This window comes from Neltuma alba, unplaced genomic scaffold, assembly GCF_004799145.2.
Source record: "Neltuma alba isolate B1F8T4 unplaced genomic scaffold, ASM479914v2 tig00011382_pilon, whole genome shotgun sequence".
NCBI lineage: Eukaryota > Viridiplantae > Streptophyta > Magnoliopsida > Fabales > Fabaceae > Neltuma > Neltuma alba.
The window spans coordinates 113994-133048 of record NW_021636075.1 but is presented as its reverse complement, the minus strand read 5'-3'; the positions used below and the strand labels follow the sequence as shown (position 1 = coordinate 133048).

At 34.3% G+C, this 19055-nt stretch overlaps 2 protein-coding genes across 4 annotated transcripts; one reads left to right on the top strand and one right to left on the bottom strand.

Moving 5' to 3' along the window:
- On the top strand, positions 1-3083 carry LOC114712624 (receptor-like protein 9DC3). Its single transcript, XM_028897170.1, has 2 exons — positions 1-1456; positions 1774-3083. Exons 1-2 carry the CDS (start codon positions 1-3, stop codon positions 3081-3083), a joined length of 2766 nt encoding a protein of 921 aa, XP_028753003.1.
- A 4626-nt stretch (positions 3084-7709) lies between these two features.
- On the bottom strand, positions 7710-18204 carry LOC114712626 (SART-1 family protein DOT2-like). Of its 3 annotated transcripts, none has more exons than XM_028897171.1 (13): positions 18000-18200; positions 16279-17128; positions 13771-13912; positions 13611-13665; positions 12181-12294; positions 11997-12093; positions 11839-11905; positions 11678-11737; positions 10851-11460; positions 9767-10146; positions 8706-8926; positions 8420-8504; positions 7710-8099 (listed from the first exon to the last, which is right to left on the bottom strand). In XM_028897171.1, exons 2-13 carry the CDS (start codon positions 17118-17120, stop codon positions 8025-8027), a joined length of 2748 nt encoding a protein of 915 aa, XP_028753004.1. In that variant the 5' UTR covers positions 17121-17128; positions 18000-18200; the 3' UTR covers positions 7710-8024. The 3 variants fall into 3 exon arrangements, with proteins under 3 accessions (XP_028753004.1, XP_028753005.1, XP_028753006.1); XM_028897172.1 differs by having other exon boundaries at positions 18024-18200; XM_028897173.1 differs by lacking the exons at positions 7710-8099; positions 8420-8504; positions 8706-8926 and having other exon boundaries at positions 9845-10178; positions 18000-18204.
- Positions 18205-19055: the final 851 nt, after the last annotated feature.

Genomic DNA, 19055 nt, shown 5'->3' with positions numbered 1-19055 from the left:
ATGGCCTTTTCAATTCTACTCTGTTTCGTTTTTCTTCTCCCTTCCCTTTCTTCTTCCTCTGATCCATTGTGTAATCATCTTGATCACTCTGCACTTCTCCAATTCAAGGATCAATTCACAGCCTCATTTTTGTCAAAAACAAGATCGTGGGGGAATAGTTCAAATTGCTGCTTGTGGGATGGGGTCACATGTGACCCTGTGTCTGGTCAAGTGATTGGCCTTGATCTTAGTTCAGGTTTTCTTCAAGGTCAACTCACTTCAAATAGCACACTCTTTCAACTTGTTCATCTTCAGACACTCAACTTGGCTTACAATGATTTTGAAGGGTCTTTGGTACCATCTCAATTCGGTGACCTTCCTAATCTCACTCATCTAAATTTGAGCTCTTCTTTTTCCAATGGTGAAATTCCTCCCAGAATCACACAATTGTCTAAATTAGTCTCTCTTGATTTGTCTGTTACTTGGGGGAATTTGAGACTTGAACAATCCACATGGGAACAACTCATTTTAAACATGACTGATTTAAGAGAACTTGTCTTAGATTATGTGAACATGTCTTCTGTTATGCCAAGCTCCTTCTATTTGTTTGTGAATTCATCATCCCCTTTGGTTTCCCTTAGACTTAAAGATACTAAGTTGCAGGGAAACATCACAAGTGACATTTTTCGTTTACAAAATCTTCAATGGCTGGATTTGTCACTGAATAAAAATCTTAAAGGTCAACTTCCAAGGTCCAATTGGAGCTCGCCTCTCTCATCTCTGGATCTTAGCCTCACATCTTTCTCAGGAGGAATATTTGATTCCATAGGTGATTTGAGGCATCTTAATAATTTGAATCTGGAAAGTTGTGGACTTGAAGGACCAATTCCTCTGGGTTTCAGGAATCTCACTCATCTAACTCATTTGAACCTTGGCTCAAACAAATTGAGTGGTGAGATTCAATTCCTTTCAAACCTAAAGCTTCTCTCTTCCTTAATCCTTAGTAATAATGATTTTAGTGGACAAATCCCATCATCACTTTCAAGTCTGAAACATCTCATTGTCATAGATTTTTCAGAAAATAATTTTAATGGTGGAATCACAAGTGTGTTTGGAGAGCTTAGCAACCTGGAGAGTTTATCAATTTCTAGAAACAACATAAGAGGACAGCTTCCATCTTTGTCTAATCTATCTCAACTCTCTTCTTTTGATTGTAGCTTTAACAAATTAGTTGGTCCAATTCCAAATGAAATTTGCAAACTGTCTAAGTTGGTTGAGTTAGAATTGTCTCATAACTTGTTCAGTGGAACAATTCCTTCTGGGTGTTATTCTTCACCATCTTTGAAAAGTTTGCATCTTAATGACAACCATCTTACTGGGTCCATTAGCCAATTTTCAAGTTACTCATTGATGGAGTTTGATCTTTCCAACAACAGGTTAGAAGGAAATTTTCCAGAGTCAATTTTTGGACTCACAAGTCTTTCTTTCTTGAGTCTATCCTCAAATAATTTGAGTGGACTGGTTGATTTTGCCCAATTTTCAAAGCTCCAAAATCTAGGGACCCTTGATCTTTCAAACAATAAATTTCTTTCATTGATGAGTGGCTTTAACGAAAATGTTGATCTACCATTGACATATCTTCAAACTTTAAATTTATCTTATTTGAGCTTCCATATTTGATGATTTTATCTCTTTCAAACAACAAGATTCAAGGGACAATTCCCAAATGGTTCAATGATGTGGGGAGTGGTTCTTTGGTTTATTTGGATCTCTCTCACAATCTTTTGACTTCAGTTGAGCATCTTTCAATGAGAAATATCCAAATTCTTGATCTTGGTTTCAACAAGTTACAAGGAAATCTACCAATTCCACCATTGGGTATTATCTCCTTTTCAGTTTCCAACAACAAAATAAGTGGGCAAATTTCATCATTGATTTGCAATGCAAGCTCACTTATGATACTCAACTTGTCTCACAACAATTTGCCAGGCCCTATTCCACAGTGCCTTGTGGCCGTCCTATCCATTTCTGATCTAGACTTGCGGAACAATGGCCTTACCGGAACTATTCCTAACAATTTTTCAAAGGACAGTGTGCTGCAATCTTTGAATCTCAATAACAACAAACTTGAGGGACCATTCCCTAGATCCTTGGCTTATTGTGATCAACTTCAAATTTTGGATGTGGGAGAGAACCAGATTGAGGACACGTTTCCCAATTGGCTTGAAGCTCTACCAGAGTTACAGGTACTTGTTTTGAGAGATAATAAGCTGCATGGAACTATTACTAGTTCCAACGCCAAGCATCCCTTTTGGAAGTTAAGGATTTTTGACATTTCCAGCAACCATTTCAGTGGGTCTTTGCCAGCAACATACATCAAAGAATTTAAAGGAATGGTGAAGGTAGACAGTGTTGAAACAACATCTCTGTACATGGAAAGTAGAAATGATCTCTTATATCAGTATTCAGTGAAGATCAATATGAAAGGTAATGCCATGGAGCTTGAAAAGATCTTGAAAATATTAACTACTCTTGACTTGTCAAGTAATAAATTTGATGGAGAGATTCCAAAAGTGATTGGAGAGTTATATTCACTGAAAGGACTGAATTTCTCCCACAATGGAATCACAGGTTCTATTCCTCAATCAATGGGGAATTTGACAAATGTTGAATGGTTAGATTTATCATGGAACAAGCTTGTAGGTGAGATTCCTCCAACATTGACGAATCTCAACTTTTTGGCTATTTTGAACCTTTCATGGAACCAGCTTGAGGGAATCATACCAAGAGGTAAGCAATTTGACACATTCTTAGAAGATTCATATGAAGGAAATTCAAGATTGTGTGGAGTTCCATTGACAAAAAGTTGCAGCAAGGATGAAGGAAAACTACCACAGCCATCTTCATCAACATTCTTTGAGTTTGGTTGGAAACCAGTAGCCATTGGATATGGATGTGGGATGATATTTGGAATTTTCATGGGATATCTTGTATTCTTAATTGGAAAACCTCAGTGGCTGGTCAGAACTTTTGGAGGTCAAATTAAGAAACAAAGAAAAAAGGCCAGAAACAGAGTTTGTGCAAATCGAGGAAGAACGAATTAGCTGAAGAATTTGGTTTTGTATGATATTATAATTTCTGTGCATTTGTCAAATTTTTTTCCCTTTTTTGCCCTTTTGTTTGGCATATTGTATCATATTCCTCGAGTATTTCAGCAATAATATGAGTGTAATATTTTCTTTTTTCTAATTTGATGTGCTCTTATTCTGTTTGAGTAATTAAATTTTTAGTGATTTGCCATCATCATGTATATTGTATCAATTGTGATTCATTTTCATCATGTCCTTTTCCCTTCTTTTCTTTTGAAAATTCTAACACATGAAAAGAAAAAAAATTCACCCATTCTTTATGAAATTAAATTTAAAATTTATTCACAAGAGTGTTTTTTTTTTTGTGTGTAATAATTTAATAACGAGTTGTCTTAGTAGAAGCGTCACCCGTCACGCTTAAATGAGGTCATGTGTTTGAACTTAGCATTAACATGCTTATATTTATACACACATGTTTAATTGTATAAAATTAAAAAGATAGGTTAATATGGTTGATATACTTTTGATGTTTAGTCATTTTAGTCCTTTTTCTTAAAAAAATAATTTTTATAACCCTTCAAATTAGATATCAATACCTTTTGGTCCTTGAGCTTAACCTCCCTCTATGTAGAGAGAATAGGATCATACGATGCAATCATTTAGGACTTATTTAGTACTATCTCCAGTCCTAATTATAAGAGCTAGTTGACTAATTTGAGGAGATTAAGGAAATAAGTTTAAGTTAGTTATTTGTAATGAATATGTGTTGTTTTTCTTAAAATATTCTTGTAATCAAGTGTATTAGCTAGAACTATCATTATTAGAAAGACTTTTTTAGGGAAAAAATGTATAAATATGAGAGAGAAAGTAGATTGGAGTCTTATATTTAGGACTAAAATAAAAGTCAAATGAAATCTTATATTAAGGATGTATAATGGAATTTTTTTTGGGGTGGGGGGGGGAAGGAATAAGAACATGAATGGAAATCAGAATTGGAATAGAATCTACATAATCCCAAAAAATAGGATGCAGAGCTGAATCAAACGCATCATGCAATTCTAGAGTGCCATGGTAGATTCAAGTAATTAGGAGAGGCTGCCACATATACGCATATAAAGCTTTTTAAGTTTTTTTTTTTTTTGAATTACTACAACACAGAAGTTCAATCCCTAATTTCACTTCTTCAATTTTTCAAATTCAAAATCCCATTGCCTTATCATCACTCATAATATTAACTAATATAAACTTCCTTCCAAGTCACAAGCACTTACATCACCAAGATACATCCTTATCTGTGATAGGCTTTGTTCGCATTTTTTTTTCCAAAGAGAAAGGAATCTATACACCCATGATACACAACCCATAATTGAACAACACGGGTTACATAATTCACAACCTCCTAGAGAGGGGTGGGGTGTCACGTGAGCTATAAATTCTTCGCGATAAACTTCGTTTACTAACATGACTTATGCAACTCAACACCAAACAAAGTGTGTATATAAATATGCACACACACACATGAATATACACATGGCATTTATTCTATTGCTTACAGTGCAGATTAAAAAGAAATGCATTTAGCATATTATAAATGTAATAGCATGTATGTTAGTAGCCCTCAGTACATGAGAACCAGTTTCAGTACTTATTAAGTTATTGTAATTATGAACACCATGGTACTTATTTAAATAAAGTTTTAATGATCTAAATTTAAACTTTTTAACCGATAATTTTGTAATAAAAATAAAAGCATTTTTTACAAAACTTACAATTAAGATATTACATTTATTTTGGATTATGTATTTCGGGAAAAAGATAAAAAAATGAAACTTGAATTTCATAATACCCAAATGGTCTGCTGAATTTGAGAAATCGTAATTTGGTCTAAAGAGACAAAATTCAGATTATCATGTTAAAAGAAAAGACCAAATTGCCCTTCATTTTATTTATTGTTTTTAAAATACCAAAGCCCCCGCTAGCCGGTTGGTCGGTCGCCAGAGCTCTGGACCGGCCGACAATTGGTCACTAGAGCTCTGATGGTCGGAAACATTTTTTTTGAAAATTTTTACAACTTTAGTATAACGGTTAACAACTTTTGTAAGGTTATTAACAACATCAGTATAGCAGTTAACAACAGGTTTTCTGGGAAATTCAACAAGCTCCGGCAGCCTAAAACAACTTTTTTGAAAATTTTTACAACTTTAGTATAACGATTAATAACTTTTGTAACGCTATTAACAACATCAGTATGGCAATTAACAACAGGTTTTCTGAGAAATTCAATAAGATCCGCCGGCCGGAAATAATTTTTTTTGAAAATTTTTACAATTTCAGTATAACGGTTAACAACTTTTGTAAGGTTATTAACAACTTCAGTATATAAGTTAACAACAGCTTTTCTAGGAAATTCAACAAGCTCTGGGTGCCTGAAACAATTTTTTTAAAAATTTTTACAACTTCAGTATAATAGTTAACAACTTTTGTAACGCTATTAATAACTTCAGTATAGCAGTTAACAACAGGTTTTCTAGGAAATTCAACAATCTCGGCGGCTAGAAACAATTTTTTTGAAAATTTTTATAATTTCAGTATAACAGTTAACAACTTTTGTAACACTATTAACAACTCTAGTATAATAGTTAACAACAGATTTTCTGGGAAATTCAACAAGCTCTGGCGGTCGAAAATAATTTTTTTGAAAATTTTTACAACTTCAATATAACAGTTAACAACTTTTGTAACGCTATTAACAACTTCAGTATAGCAGTTAACAATAGATTTTCTGGAAAATTCAACAAGCTCCGACAACCGAAAACAATTTTTTTGAAAATTTTTACAACTTCAATATAACGGTTAACAAATTTTGTAATGCTATCAATAATTTTAGTATAGCAGTTAATAACAGGTTTTTTGAGAAATTCAACAAGCTTTGGCGGCTAGAAATAATTTTTTTGAAAATTTCTACAACTTCAGTATAATAGTTAACAACTTTTGTGATACTATTAACAACTTCAGTATAATAGTTAACAAGTTTTTTGAGAAATTCAACAATTGGTAGCTAAAGCTCTAGCGGCCGTAAACAATTTTTTTTGAATATTTTTACAACATTAGTATAACGGTTAACAACTTTTGTAATGCTATTAACAACAAGTTTTTTGAGAAATTCAAAAAGTAACACTTTTACAACTTGAATAATGCCGTTAACAAGTTTTGTAACTCTATTAACAATTTCGGTATAACATTTAACAACATGTTTTCTTAAAAATTAAAAAAATGGCATTTTTACAATTTTAGCAACTACTTTTTTTTTTTGAAAATTTTTACAACTTCAGTATAACAGTTAACAACTTTTGTAATGTTATTAACTACCTCAGTATAGTAATTAACAAGTTTTCTGAAAAATTCAGAAAGTAGCATTTTTACAATTTCAGTAATGTCGTTAACAAGTTCTGTAACTCTATTAATAACTTCAGTATAGCATTTAACAACAGGTTTTCTTAAAAATTAAAAAAAATGGCATTTTTATAACTTTAACAACTGCTTTTTTTTAAAAAAAAAATTTACAACTTCAGTATAATGGTTAACAACTTTTGTAACTTTATTAACAACTTCGATATAGCAGTTAATAACAGATTTTTTAGGAAATTCAAAAAACAACATTTTACAACTTCAGTAATGCCGTTAACAAACTCAAAATGCCAACTGCTATACTAAAGTTGTTAATAGAGTTACAAAAGTTATTAACTGTTATACTGAAATTGTAAAAATTTTTAAAAAATTTGTTTTCTGCTGCCGAAGCTTCGGTGACCAATTGTTGAATTTTCCAAAAAAAACCTGTTGTTAACTAATATACTGATGTTGTTAATAGCATTACAAAAGTTGATAACCGTTATATTGAAGTTGTAAAAATTTTCAAAAAAATTGTTTCCTGTCGTCGGAGCTTGTTGAATTTCCCAAAAAACCTATTATTAACTGCTATATTAAAATTGTTAATAGCGTTACGAAAGTTGTTAACCGTTATACTGAAATTGTAAAAATTTTCAAAAAAATTGTTTCAGGCAGCTGGAGCTTGTTGAATTTCCTAGAAAAACTGATGTTAACTGCTACACTGAAATTGTTAATAACCTTACAAAAGTTAACTGTTATTCTGAAGTTGTAAAAATTTTCAAAAAAATTGTTTCCGACCAACCGGCTAGTGGAGACTTTGGTATTTTAAAAGCAATAAATAAAATGAAGCACAATTTGGTCTTTTCTTTTAACATGATAATCCCCATTTGGTCTCTTTGAGACCAAATTGGGATTTTTTTTAAATTCAGTAGACCATTTGGGTATTATGAAATTCAAGTATCATTTTTCTATCCTTTTCCCATGTATTTATTAAAAAAAATTAAAAAAACAAAAAATAAAAAATAAAAAAATTACACCCATCCATGTTAAATTTAAAAAGTTTAGATTTGATGAGTATAATAGTACTTATCATTACAATAAGCATTGAAACTTGTATTAAAAAAATTTATTTCAGAAGACAAAATAATGGCTTTTAGCCGCAACAAGGGTACAAGCCTTTTCTTTTGGTTGAAAATTCATTTGCGTAGTAATATACATATACCAATTTGAAAGACTAATGCTGATATGGGTAAATATCAAGTCAAAACGGTGAAAAATGCAACTAATATACAGTATAAGGAAGATTAAATACAATTAAATCATATATTAAACTTTGCCTATTATTATACATCTGCTTCTAGCATCTAGTGGCCAAAACTCAGAATCTCAACTTCCTATTGCAAGACCAAACCACTTTGATACTTTCTATTGCATATTCAAAGCGAGAGTTGTAAAAAACAAATGCCCTCAAATAGTTTCTCAGAGGATTTTCAGCATCTCATACCATGTGGCTCTCCCACTGCTTCCATGGATATTAGGTTATAGATCCTTAGACAGAGAATGAAAGACTCAAGATTTTGGTTTCTTGGGTGCATTTGAATTTGATGGCTCAGCTTTCCTTTTGATTCCCAGAAAGTGTTCCACCTGAAAGAAGGAAAACATGTTTTCAATAATAGAAAAATGCGAAACTCAATTGAAAAGAAGAAAAATATAATAACAAAATTGGAAATGCCACGGATGGCATATCATATACAGCACTATCAAAAATGAGATGAACAAAAAGGAAGGGGCAAGCCTTGTTGCTTCATTATCAAGCAAAATTTGATTTCATTAAGTTTTCAAGATATTGTACATCCTAAACTCAAGAGCTATAAAATTAAAAATCCACGAAACGTGCTTAAAAAATTCTAAACCTGACAGTCCTCACATTGTCTACATTTTGATCAATGGCAAGTGTAAATTACCTTTCGATCACCAAGCATTGGTGTCAAGCCCCCTGGATGATCCTTCTCAACAGTAGCAAACCTGCTTTCTGGGTCACTAGTTTGCCTGGAAAAATGAAAAACATAAAAAGGCAGTTTATCAATATGTTGAAGAGAAAAAGATAATAGGGAAAGCTATATATTTCTTTAATATTTTAATACTAAAAAAATCCTTGAAATGATATTGACAAGTACTTTATAGCATGTTGCATAACTATTATTAATTGCAAGACCTTACAACTATTAATCCTCTAAGTTATAGACATACCCTGGTTTAACATGACCGCTGAGAACAAGATAGGGTGTCTTCAGACGAGCTTGAGATTCCCTCATTCTCTCCACGGACAACAACGGGGTATCTGAACTCTTCATCTCCTTCATCTTCAATTCTTCATAATACTGTTTCATACGCTTTTCTTGCTTCTTTTTGCCAGGTCCTTTACAATGGAATTTATGAGAAACCAACCGAAAAGCTTCTTTAGGAGTCAACTGGCAGAAATAAAAGAAATTAATGAATCATGGATAAAAGATGCCCAGTACTACCTTTAAACACCTAAAACTGTGAATTCAATGGTATGCATTTGAGGCCAATCCAATTTCAAGCCTCCGCAAAAATCCAGTACTATGGATCATGTAGGAGTATCATGTTTTTTCTTAATACAACAGACAAGCATTAAACTTGAGGTAGAAATACTACAAGGACGTAATAACTAAGCATAAGACATAGCCAACAAAACAACAAAACTAGATTAAGCTTAAGCTAGGCTAAGTCTTTTGCAATTTGATCCAAGCAGAACGTGGGTGGGTCCAGCAAAACAGCCCTCTCAATACTTATCTCATGAGCCTTCTTCGCAAGTGGAGTATCATCAAATAGATGTACATAGCAACTAATACAACACTACTTTGTCTAAAAATGCAAATGTATATGCAGAGGAAAACATGGATTGAAATATCAACAAGTGTACACAAAAAAGGTGATAGAGGATCTCCTTGCCTCACGGTCACACCTTGTTGAACCCTACTTTGTAACCCTAGTTTCTGTTTTATGATTTGCTATCTTTATCTTTGTTGTCATTATAATCTGTAATTATCACTAGGATTACAGAATCATACCCTTTATCTTTATCAATCATAGAGAGAATTTTATGGCATTAAGTCAATCTCTCTCCCTCTATATGTATTGATCAGAGCTTGATGAATAAAACATCCAATTTCGCACCGCAAACTTTCTTTCTTTGCAAACATGCCCATGCAATGATCATCCACCACAACATAATGCAATTCTATAATATACGACATATAATTGTGTTTATATCATTGATTACTTACAATTCTCCCAAACTCATCTGTCCTCTCAATGCGGATCTCTTTTTCATTATGTGCATCCTTTGATTCTTCATCATCTACGATCCCAACCAGTTTGCTTTTCTTTTTGTCCATGTTTCTGCCACCCCATTCAACAGTTTCTTTAAGTGTTCCTCGATCTTTAAGAAGCTTTAATGCACCCGACAATCCTTTACCCACTGCAACATCATGGATAGTTTCATCGGGAACAATTTCCTCCTTGTCTTCTGAATCAGGTTTTTCATCTTCACTAGTTTCTTCATCTTCAGTCCATCCGCCAGTCTCATCATTCTTTGCTTCATCGGGAGCATTTGCTTCTTTATCTTCATGCTTGAAAACATCTTCACTTTCTGGTTTTCGTGCCTCTGGGGAAAAAAAAAAAAATTAACAAAGAGAGCTGGTATAACATTAATTCAGATGTGAGCTCAAGAATGAACAAAAAGAAAACAAGGGAGGACATGGATCAAAAAGATGGAAAATAAAGTGGATTAAAAATGAAAGAGCAAAAGCATTTGAACGATTCAAAAGACAATTTATTAGCTGATGGGCCTGATACACTTGCGGGTCAAGTTTATTCTAAGAAAAGGTACAAAGGCCCATTTACTACTAGTGAAGCTGATAAGTCAATTAAAGAGGCTGAGCTGGCATTGAACAAGACTGCGAAGAGCATTTCTAGGGTTGTGTGCAGCTGAGACAAGAAAGGAAGACATTGTTTTGGGCAAGGAGAGGTCCTAATCTCTCAAAAGTCAGGAAGAATATTTCATTTCTGTTGCTACTTTCATCTCTAGTTTATTCACTATCTTAGACCTGGTTTTACCGTTCACTGGCGTAAGTCTTGCTTCATTTTGCTCATTTTATCACTGAGCAGTACACCAGCACCTATTCCTCATTAATCAAATATATTCCAGGTCCCACCGTTAGCTTATACATTTATATTGTAAAACTTTTAGCCACTAATAGCAGATAGATAAGAAGTAAAATACAATTCCATTTTTCATCCGATCAGGATGGCACATTTTGCATAATATATATTGTATCACAATTGATACACAAATAAATGAAAAATTACCTTCGTCAATCTGAAGACCCCAGACGAATTCTTCCATCTCAGTGAAGACCACCTTGTTTTCTATCTCGCCAGCAGTAGGATTTTGATCATCTACTGTCTCCTTACCAGGATTTGAGGAGGCAAGCAATGCAATAGCTTGGGGGCTAGATGCTGCTTCTTCCTCTTTCTTTTTAATAGCTAGTCTTCTAGCTCTTTCTAATGATTTATGAAGATCATCATCATCTGCAAAAACTGGAGTTTCGTCTTCCTCAGTTTTAACATTTAGTGTTTGTTCTAGACGCAACAGTTTGGAAGCTTCATCTGCTTTAGCATATGCAGACAGACAAGCATCGTTTCTCTTTTCAGCCTCCAGTCTCTCTTGCGCTTCCTTGATGGCCTGCCTCTTGGCATCATTCCGAGAACCAAGATCACCAACACCTAATCCCGCAGAGACAGCTTCAGCTTCAAGGGCCTTGAGGTCTAGCTTCTCTTTCTTCCGCAGGGATTTGTTCTTCTTGGGCTTCTTAAATTGAAGCGTTTCTTCATGAGTATGGTAATCCGATGATACCTTTCCAGATGAATTTAGATCTTCAAAGGAGTCTGTGGAGACGCCTGTTAACCTTCTTTGGAGCTGTCAATAGGATAAACAAACACAAGAATGAAGCGTTCATATCAAAGCTAAGTAACAAAGTTCCAAGGAAAATAATGGTAAGAAAAGAAGACAGAAGTCACAAAAACAAAGAGATGACGCGATTTGTGATCCAATAATAAAAGGCTTACCACCCTAAAACAATTGGAGCTTCATCTCGACTTTCTTACAAAATACTATAAAAAGAAATAGCGCTAACCTCTTCAAGCTTTTTCTCAGATTCCCTAGAAAATCCTCCCCTTTCATCCAATGTTAAACCCTAAAGAGAAGAATAGGATTAGTTATAAGTGTCATCTGCACATACACCTTCACTCAATCATCTATTGCTCATGAGTTTGAGAAATAAAAATGGCATCAAACCTCTTCAGCAGCTGGATCATCATATCGTGGAAGTATTTTCTTCTCTGCAGTGGGGACATCATTAAACCTGAAATTTAGCGAACAGGTTTAAACTTTATTCATGTTTTAGGTTGCTATTGTTCTGTCAACAAGGCAGGCAACAGAGATGATCATCTTACTTATTATCATAGATGCTAGTTTTCTTTTTCGCAGCCTTGTAAGCCTCATCCCGCCGTTTTTGTTCTCCAATATCCACATTCTCAAGTATATCAATATCTGCCATTTCAGAACAAAAAGCTCCGTTACACCGTGTCATTCAGGGATTGCAACCTTAAGTAACAAGAAAGCACAATGAAGTTGTACCTTGATTAATGTCACCATCAGCAAGTATGTGGTGATCTTTGATAGTTAGAACTACAGTACCACCCTGCATTACTTTGTCAAGAGCATGAAGAGCTTTAACCCCAGCTAAATTATCTGAAAAGAAGTTATTTAGTGTAAGTAATTTAACATACGAGATTATGATAAAGCACATGTAGATTCAAGTTTCTCAGATATGTAAGTTAAAGGCCAATGATGCTGGGTGACTTCTAGGACAGTGGCAAATGTCGTTTGTGCATGGCAATTATTATCATACAAGATTTTTTATCGCAATTAAACTGAAATTCGGGGTAATAGAGTGGAAACTTAGATTTTCATAGTTTGTATCATTTACTACTTTTACCTTCTATTAAAGACTTTGAGTTATAATGTATTTTAATACATATTTATTATTTTTCCTCTGCCCATACTTTTCTCATTGCTCCTACATATTTATTATTTTTCCTCTACCCATACTTTTCTCATTGCTCCAAACAGTGCAAAGATAATCTCTTCTTCTCTCCCTTCCTAAAACTTGAAAGTTCTTCAAGGGATAAATCTTTGTGACATCTCATATGCATTATCTTCTAGTAAGTAATCCCATTTCTTTTTTAATTTTGTAAACAAAACTTTTTCTCCTTGTATTGAAACAACACAAGCAAGAAATGTCGCAAAATTAGTTTTGAAACAACCAATTCATTAGACACCTTATACAGACCAAAGGTAAATTTATTGTTATAGCACATGCAATAAGGTTCACTAGATACTATTGAAGAGAGAGAAAGAAAATCTGCCTTCATAATGCTATGGGTCATATGCCAACTAACAAAAGTCAAGAAAATTTCAGGAAACTATTCTAACATATACGCATATAGTCATGCTTTGTCATGACAGTTCTCACTCCAGACAAAGATAGCTCATCACCTTTGCAGAGTAATGAACGACAGAGAAGTTGAGAGGAGTCTAGTCCATGTGGGATCCAACATTCCTACTTTAGCACTGGAATACATGACCTGGTTTTCATTCTAGACAAACTTGGTTCAAAAACATCTTCAGACGCCCTCCGAGCAGAGGCAAGACATACAAAACATACTAGAGGTGAACAAGCTGATCAATACAGCATACTTGCACAGTGGCACATATGAATATGATATACAGCTTGTAACGTGTAAGAGAACAAGAGATCATTTATGGTAATTAACTCCATATTCATATTGATTGCATGATCCCTGTCATAAAGATTCGACAAAGTTTTGTGTTGGCTGTCATAACACAACCCTCCTCTATCCAGGCTTGGGATTGGCAATAAAACATTGGCAGAATTTGTAAATGTGGGAAACAAATATTTACAAGATTGCAAAGAATATGGAAAAGAAAATCGAGAGCACTGCATCAAGTAAGATGTATAAATGATGAAGAAGGCCCAGTTTTACCAGTAGTGTGTTGGGTAGCACCCTCATCTTCACTTTCTTCTAGAGCAATGTTGTCCTGTGAAAAATAAATACCATGACTTCGATCAATCATGGAATCACAGTTACCTGTAGCACTATTTAAAGCTTTGGAATTAAAACAGGGGGGAAAAAAAACAATAACCTGTTCCTCAAAAATCTTTAAGAGCTGCAATGCTTTCTCCTTTTCAGCATTCTTTTTCTCTTCAAGCTTACGGCTTCCACTGACCCATGATAGGATCTCAGAAGCACCTTCAGATTGTTTGCTTAACCTTGCTTCTTTCATCCTGTCATCCAAAACGAAACAAAATCAAGCATTGTCAGAATAGAATGTTTTCCATACTTTCAGACACATGACTGTTTTTTTATGCAATCAGATAATATTACTTTTAAGTTCTAAAATAAAAAGACCAAGTACTATTACAAAAGAGAATGGATGCAGTAAATAATAAAATCCATCAAAAGTTGTGACAATAGAGCACATAGATTCTGTTTATTGTTAAGATGAGCCTTAAATCCGGTGACCCTAGTTGCAACATGTTGATAAAATTTGCAAGTCTGCAGACTGATGGAAAGACTGTTCCACAATAGTATTATTCAATTGTATCTTCTCCACAGAGTATAGTCTCATGGAGGAATTAAACTACTAAAACCGAACACTGTGCATTCCAGAGGCACACCACTCTCTTCACAATTCACTCACAATTTCCATACCCCTCTCACGCACTTGTTCCCTCTCAAATAGCCCTCCCTTTGTAACTATAACTTAGTAATTACCATAAATACCCATTGTCACAAGCCCCTCACACTTAGTAATTACAATTCACTCACAATTTCCATACCCTCTCACGCACTTGTTCCCTCTCAAATAGCCCTCCCTTTGTAACTATAACTTAGTAATTACCATAAATACCCATTGTCACAAGCCCAACAACACCCCCAAAAAAAAAAAAATTTGAGGGCCGCCTTGTTCTCAAGGTGGAAGGAAGGAAACTGTTTCTGAATCACCTTATAGTCTTCCCATGTATTGTCCAGATCAGACAAGTCAACCCACTTAATTAAGAGTTCAATGCCGCCATCAGTCATCTTATGGTGTTGCAAAACAGCTTGGGGGTAAACTTGAGAAACCACAGACACACGGAAAAATCCTGGTATTATAGCATATAATTTAAGATAAGGTACTAGCATCCAATTTGGGGGGGGAATCTCTAAATCACAGCCATCACTCCATATTTTCTCTGCAATACCTAAAAATGTTATTTAAGTTAACATTCATGTCTTCTTTTCATTTTAGTGTTGTTAATGTTATCATGAATATTTAAGGAGACGTCAATGAGCTAGTAACATTTGACTCAATCAGAAAAATAGCTTTCCAGTTTGGGTCATCGAGAATGACCTATTTATTCAGGATATGCCCAACATCTCTTTACCATATTCTCACCTAATCTGGTTTTCTTTTCTTTCCTTTCCTTTTTAAACTCTCTAGTGTCCAAAAACAGTGACAATCTCCTTTGTTTTACGGTATAATACAAGTAATAATTGATAGGCATTCAGCAGCCTCACAGATAAGAGTCATACTATAAACTATGGAGATAGTTTGCCAAAAGAAACACTGATAAAAATCAATTATGTTTCACATTTGTTTCAAACAGGCTTACTAATTTTCACATGGCCAAGGCTTTCTCTTTAATGACATAAATTAATTCCTTTTTAAGTTTAAAAACTTACCTTTTGCTCACTGATTTTACGTTCTCACTTTACAGCATAATTATTTGTTAATTAAAAAAAGAGTAAGAGAAGCATGGGGAAGAAATGTTCTTCACAATTAAAAAGAACAAAATTTTTTTGAAGGATTAAAATTTGAATAGGGATGTATTATGAAATAAGTTTAGATAACAGTAATTGGAATAGATTAATCATGGTACCGTAAAATCAATAGTATGAATTTATGTGTTTTGATATAATTTTTAAAGCTTCAGTTTACTTCCAAGGACATTTATTAACATTTTAATGCATCTTGCTACAATAATATTTTGAAAAAAAGTCACCCTCACTGTTGTCCCCCCCCCCCCCAAAAAAAAAAAGTTCTTTCCTTTACCTCTCTTCATTTTTCTATACCACTGCTATCAAATTCTTTGAAGCATTAACACCAAACATTTCCCCAAAAAAAAAAAAAAAAAAGCAAGAGGAAGAAGAGATGGGAGAAACATAAGACATGACCAAAGCAAGCATCACTGTATGGCTGCCTTCAGTCATTTCCCTATCTCTAAGGATATTTTTGGAGATTATTTTGGTTTACCAAGTGAGGTCAAGTAACTTATTAAGCGATCACTGAGCTTGGTCTCTAACTTCTATTATTACCCAGCATGTTCTGGAAGCATAAAAATAATCACCATATTTGTATTAAACATCTAGAGATAGGATCTCTTAATCAAGCCCTGCAAAGCCCCCCTCCTAACTCAAGATACGATCCCAATTTTCATAACCTTTCTCACAGGAAGAAGTAGCAAACTTCAACTTAATAATTATAGGATCTACCAGTTAAAATGGGCACAATGGTTTAAAAAGAAAAAAGAACAAAATGGAAAGGGAAAAAACAAGAAGAAGAAGAAGCAATGCAGGCATAAAAAGATAAACAAGATATTGAACTGACTTCAAAATGTGTTTTTCAAGTTCTGTTGCTGATGGATGTGCCGAGGCTTCACCATTGTGATCACCCTTGTCAAGATTTGATGCCTTCCCTTGCTTGCCAACCTCCTCATCTCTCTTGTCATGGATGACTACTTTGTAATCATCATCTTCAAGAGTCTTTCTGGTTCCCCTATCTCTTGACCTTTCTTTATCTTGATCTGCTTCCCCTTCCCTGTCTCTAATCTTACCCTTCCCCTTATCTTTGTCTCCATCTCTGTAACCTTCCCCATCCTTTTCTTGACCTCTATGCCTCTCTCGCTCCCTTTGCTTTGCCTTGTCCCTTTCCTTTTCCTTTTCTCTATCCCTATCCCTAGCTTTCTCTTTTCCCCTTTCCTTCTCCCGCCCTCTATCAGTTTCCTTCTCCATCTCCTTTTCCTTCTCAAGTTCCTTACCCTTACCCAATTCCTTCTTATCTTTACCACTCTCACGGTCTTTATCCCTATACTTCTCTCTATCATAGTCCTTTTCCTTCAATTTACCATCTTTACTCCTATCTTTTTCACGTTCATCCCTATCCTCTCTTTTCCTTTTCAGGCCGCCTATTCTATCATTTTCTGGATCTCTTGCATCGTTTTCTCTTTCTTTTGAAACATCCTTCAAAGTTCTCTTTTGCTTTCCCTGGTCTTTACTTCTGTGCTCCTTTTCTTCTTCTCGACTGCTATTCTTCCTATCCTTGCTTCTATGCCTGCTAGACTTGTCTGTCCCCACTTGTTCCAAATCATCATATTGCTCCCTGAATGGATCCTCCTGATCATTTCTACCATCCTGTGGTTCATATCTCGATTCAGACCATTCCATGTCCATTGAAACAACTGCAAATAATTCAGTTTAAACCAAAATGCCACAAATTTAATCACAACCCTCCAGATGAAATGACCATTCAAGAAAAATAGGAGAACCCCATTACTCATAATGAAATAATTATATAAAAACATATAAGAAGCACAGGTGGACCACACGGAAATCCTTGGAATATGCACAGTTGATATCATGCCCTTTTAGTTTTTGCTCCAGATAATTTAACTAAGATGACTTAGTAAGCCAATTGATTCAAGCAACTCCTCCAGGCCACTAAAGAATGACAATGAAAGCACACTTTCATTTATGATCTTCCAATTTCATCCAGCAATTTACGTTTATGATAAGTGATTCCTGCAGCAATTAGGTGCAAAATTGATTGTTTCTGACAAATGATTTAAACTCAAGCTTCTAAATGGCCAGACACAAATCGAGCCGAGTCATTTACCAGATCATGCATCCCAAATACCTTGCGAATTTTCTAAGTTGATGATAATATAAAGAGATTAATAAACAGAATTCCAATACACAACAAATCCAACATGGCACAACAACACAATCCCAAGCATACAAGTCGCTAGTAATCAAAATGAAGAAAGCAGAAGTGCATTAACCAATTACAGACTATTCACACAAAAATCAGCAACAAAAGGAAAAAAAATTAAACTCAATCTGTAAATATTCCCAGGTTCAAAAGAGTCGATATTCAAACGAATACAAGACCAGATTCAAAGCCAAATCAAAATGAAAAAATAAAAAATAAAACAGAGTAAGAAACCGTACGACGGCGTCTAACACTGTAGAAAAACACGCAGGGGACAGATTACGCATGGGGAACAAATTCAAATCAAGATTCAAAAGCCAGATTGAGCAAAGCAATCTCACCGAATTCTGGGAGAAGACAAGGCCCTAGGGTTCGAACCTTCTTCAATGCTTGAGAGAGGAACAGCCACGCAGGGCTGACAACAGTGGACGGCGTCCGACAGCGAGCTTGACCAAGTGCAGAATGCTTGTTCGTCAAGAAAGAAATTTTCTTTTTTGTGCCAACGAAGAAAAATTAAATTCCATAAGACAAAAAATAAACCTTAATTATTGAATAAGATCGTTCAATCTGCAGCAGTTATCATTGACGCGCACTTGGTCTGGCGTGGTGGAAGAGTTTTTCATAAAAACGAAAGTAGAAAAGGAATGCAAGTGAAGTGGGCATTTACGAAAGTGTAGTGGAAATTTTAATTGATAGATATAATTTCAATATGAAATTACTGGAATACACTTTTCAAGAGAAAAATGGCAAAAATATGTAGAAAACCATCCGCCATCCACAAATTCATGGAGGAAAAATAACACGCGAAGAAACTTCAAATATTAAATTTTAAATTAGATTTGATAACATTTTAATAAATTTTGATTTTTTCAGGCAAAAAAATAATAAACTTTGATTTTTAATAACATTAAATTTATAACTAACAACATATTTTTTTTATAAATTTTTTATTTTGGATTTAAGAATTTCAAACTTTTTTCATGGGATTCTCTCACTTATCAAAGCAATTATGAAATTAATAATCAGCAATGAAAAACACCAAAAAAAAAAACTAAGAACAATCAATGCAAGTAAACAACTAAGACATTAAATCATAATCAACAATAAAAAACAACCAAGAACAGCCCAAAACTCAACGATCAAAAAGCCAAGAATAATTAGCAGTCAATGATAATACAAAAACACAACCAACAAAAATTCAACCACTGAGCAAAGCCAAATGAAAGATTGACAAGGTTTAGTAAAAATGGAAAGTATGAAACCCTAAAATGTTGGGCGGTCAAATTTTTTCCTAAGAATGTAAATATGTCTAAGATAATGTTAGCATAAGAATTCTACGTGGCCTTGATCATGCATGGAACCATGTAAAATGAGCTGGAAAACAAAGCATTCCATTT

Coding starts and splice junctions, on each gene's coding strand:
- LOC114712624 (XM_028897170.1), top strand. CDS start 1: ATGGCCTTTTCAATTCTACTCTGTTTCGTTTTTCTTCTCCCTTCCCTT. Junction 1,457..1,773: donor GTCAATTTTTGGACTCACAA/GTCTTTCTTTCT, acceptor TTTTGACTTCAG/TTGAGCATCTTTCAATGAGA.
- LOC114712626 (XM_028897171.1), bottom strand. CDS start 17,120: ATGGACATGGAATGGTCTGAATCGAGATATGAACCACAGGATGGTAGA. Junction 12,295..13,610: donor TGCTACCCAACACACTACTG/GTAAAACTGGGC, acceptor ACTTCTTTTCAG/ATAATTTAGCTGGGGTTAAA. Junction 8,927..9,766: donor CAGATGAGTTTGGGAGAATT/GTAAGTAATCAA, acceptor TATTTCTGCCAG/TTGACTCCTAAAGAAGCTTT.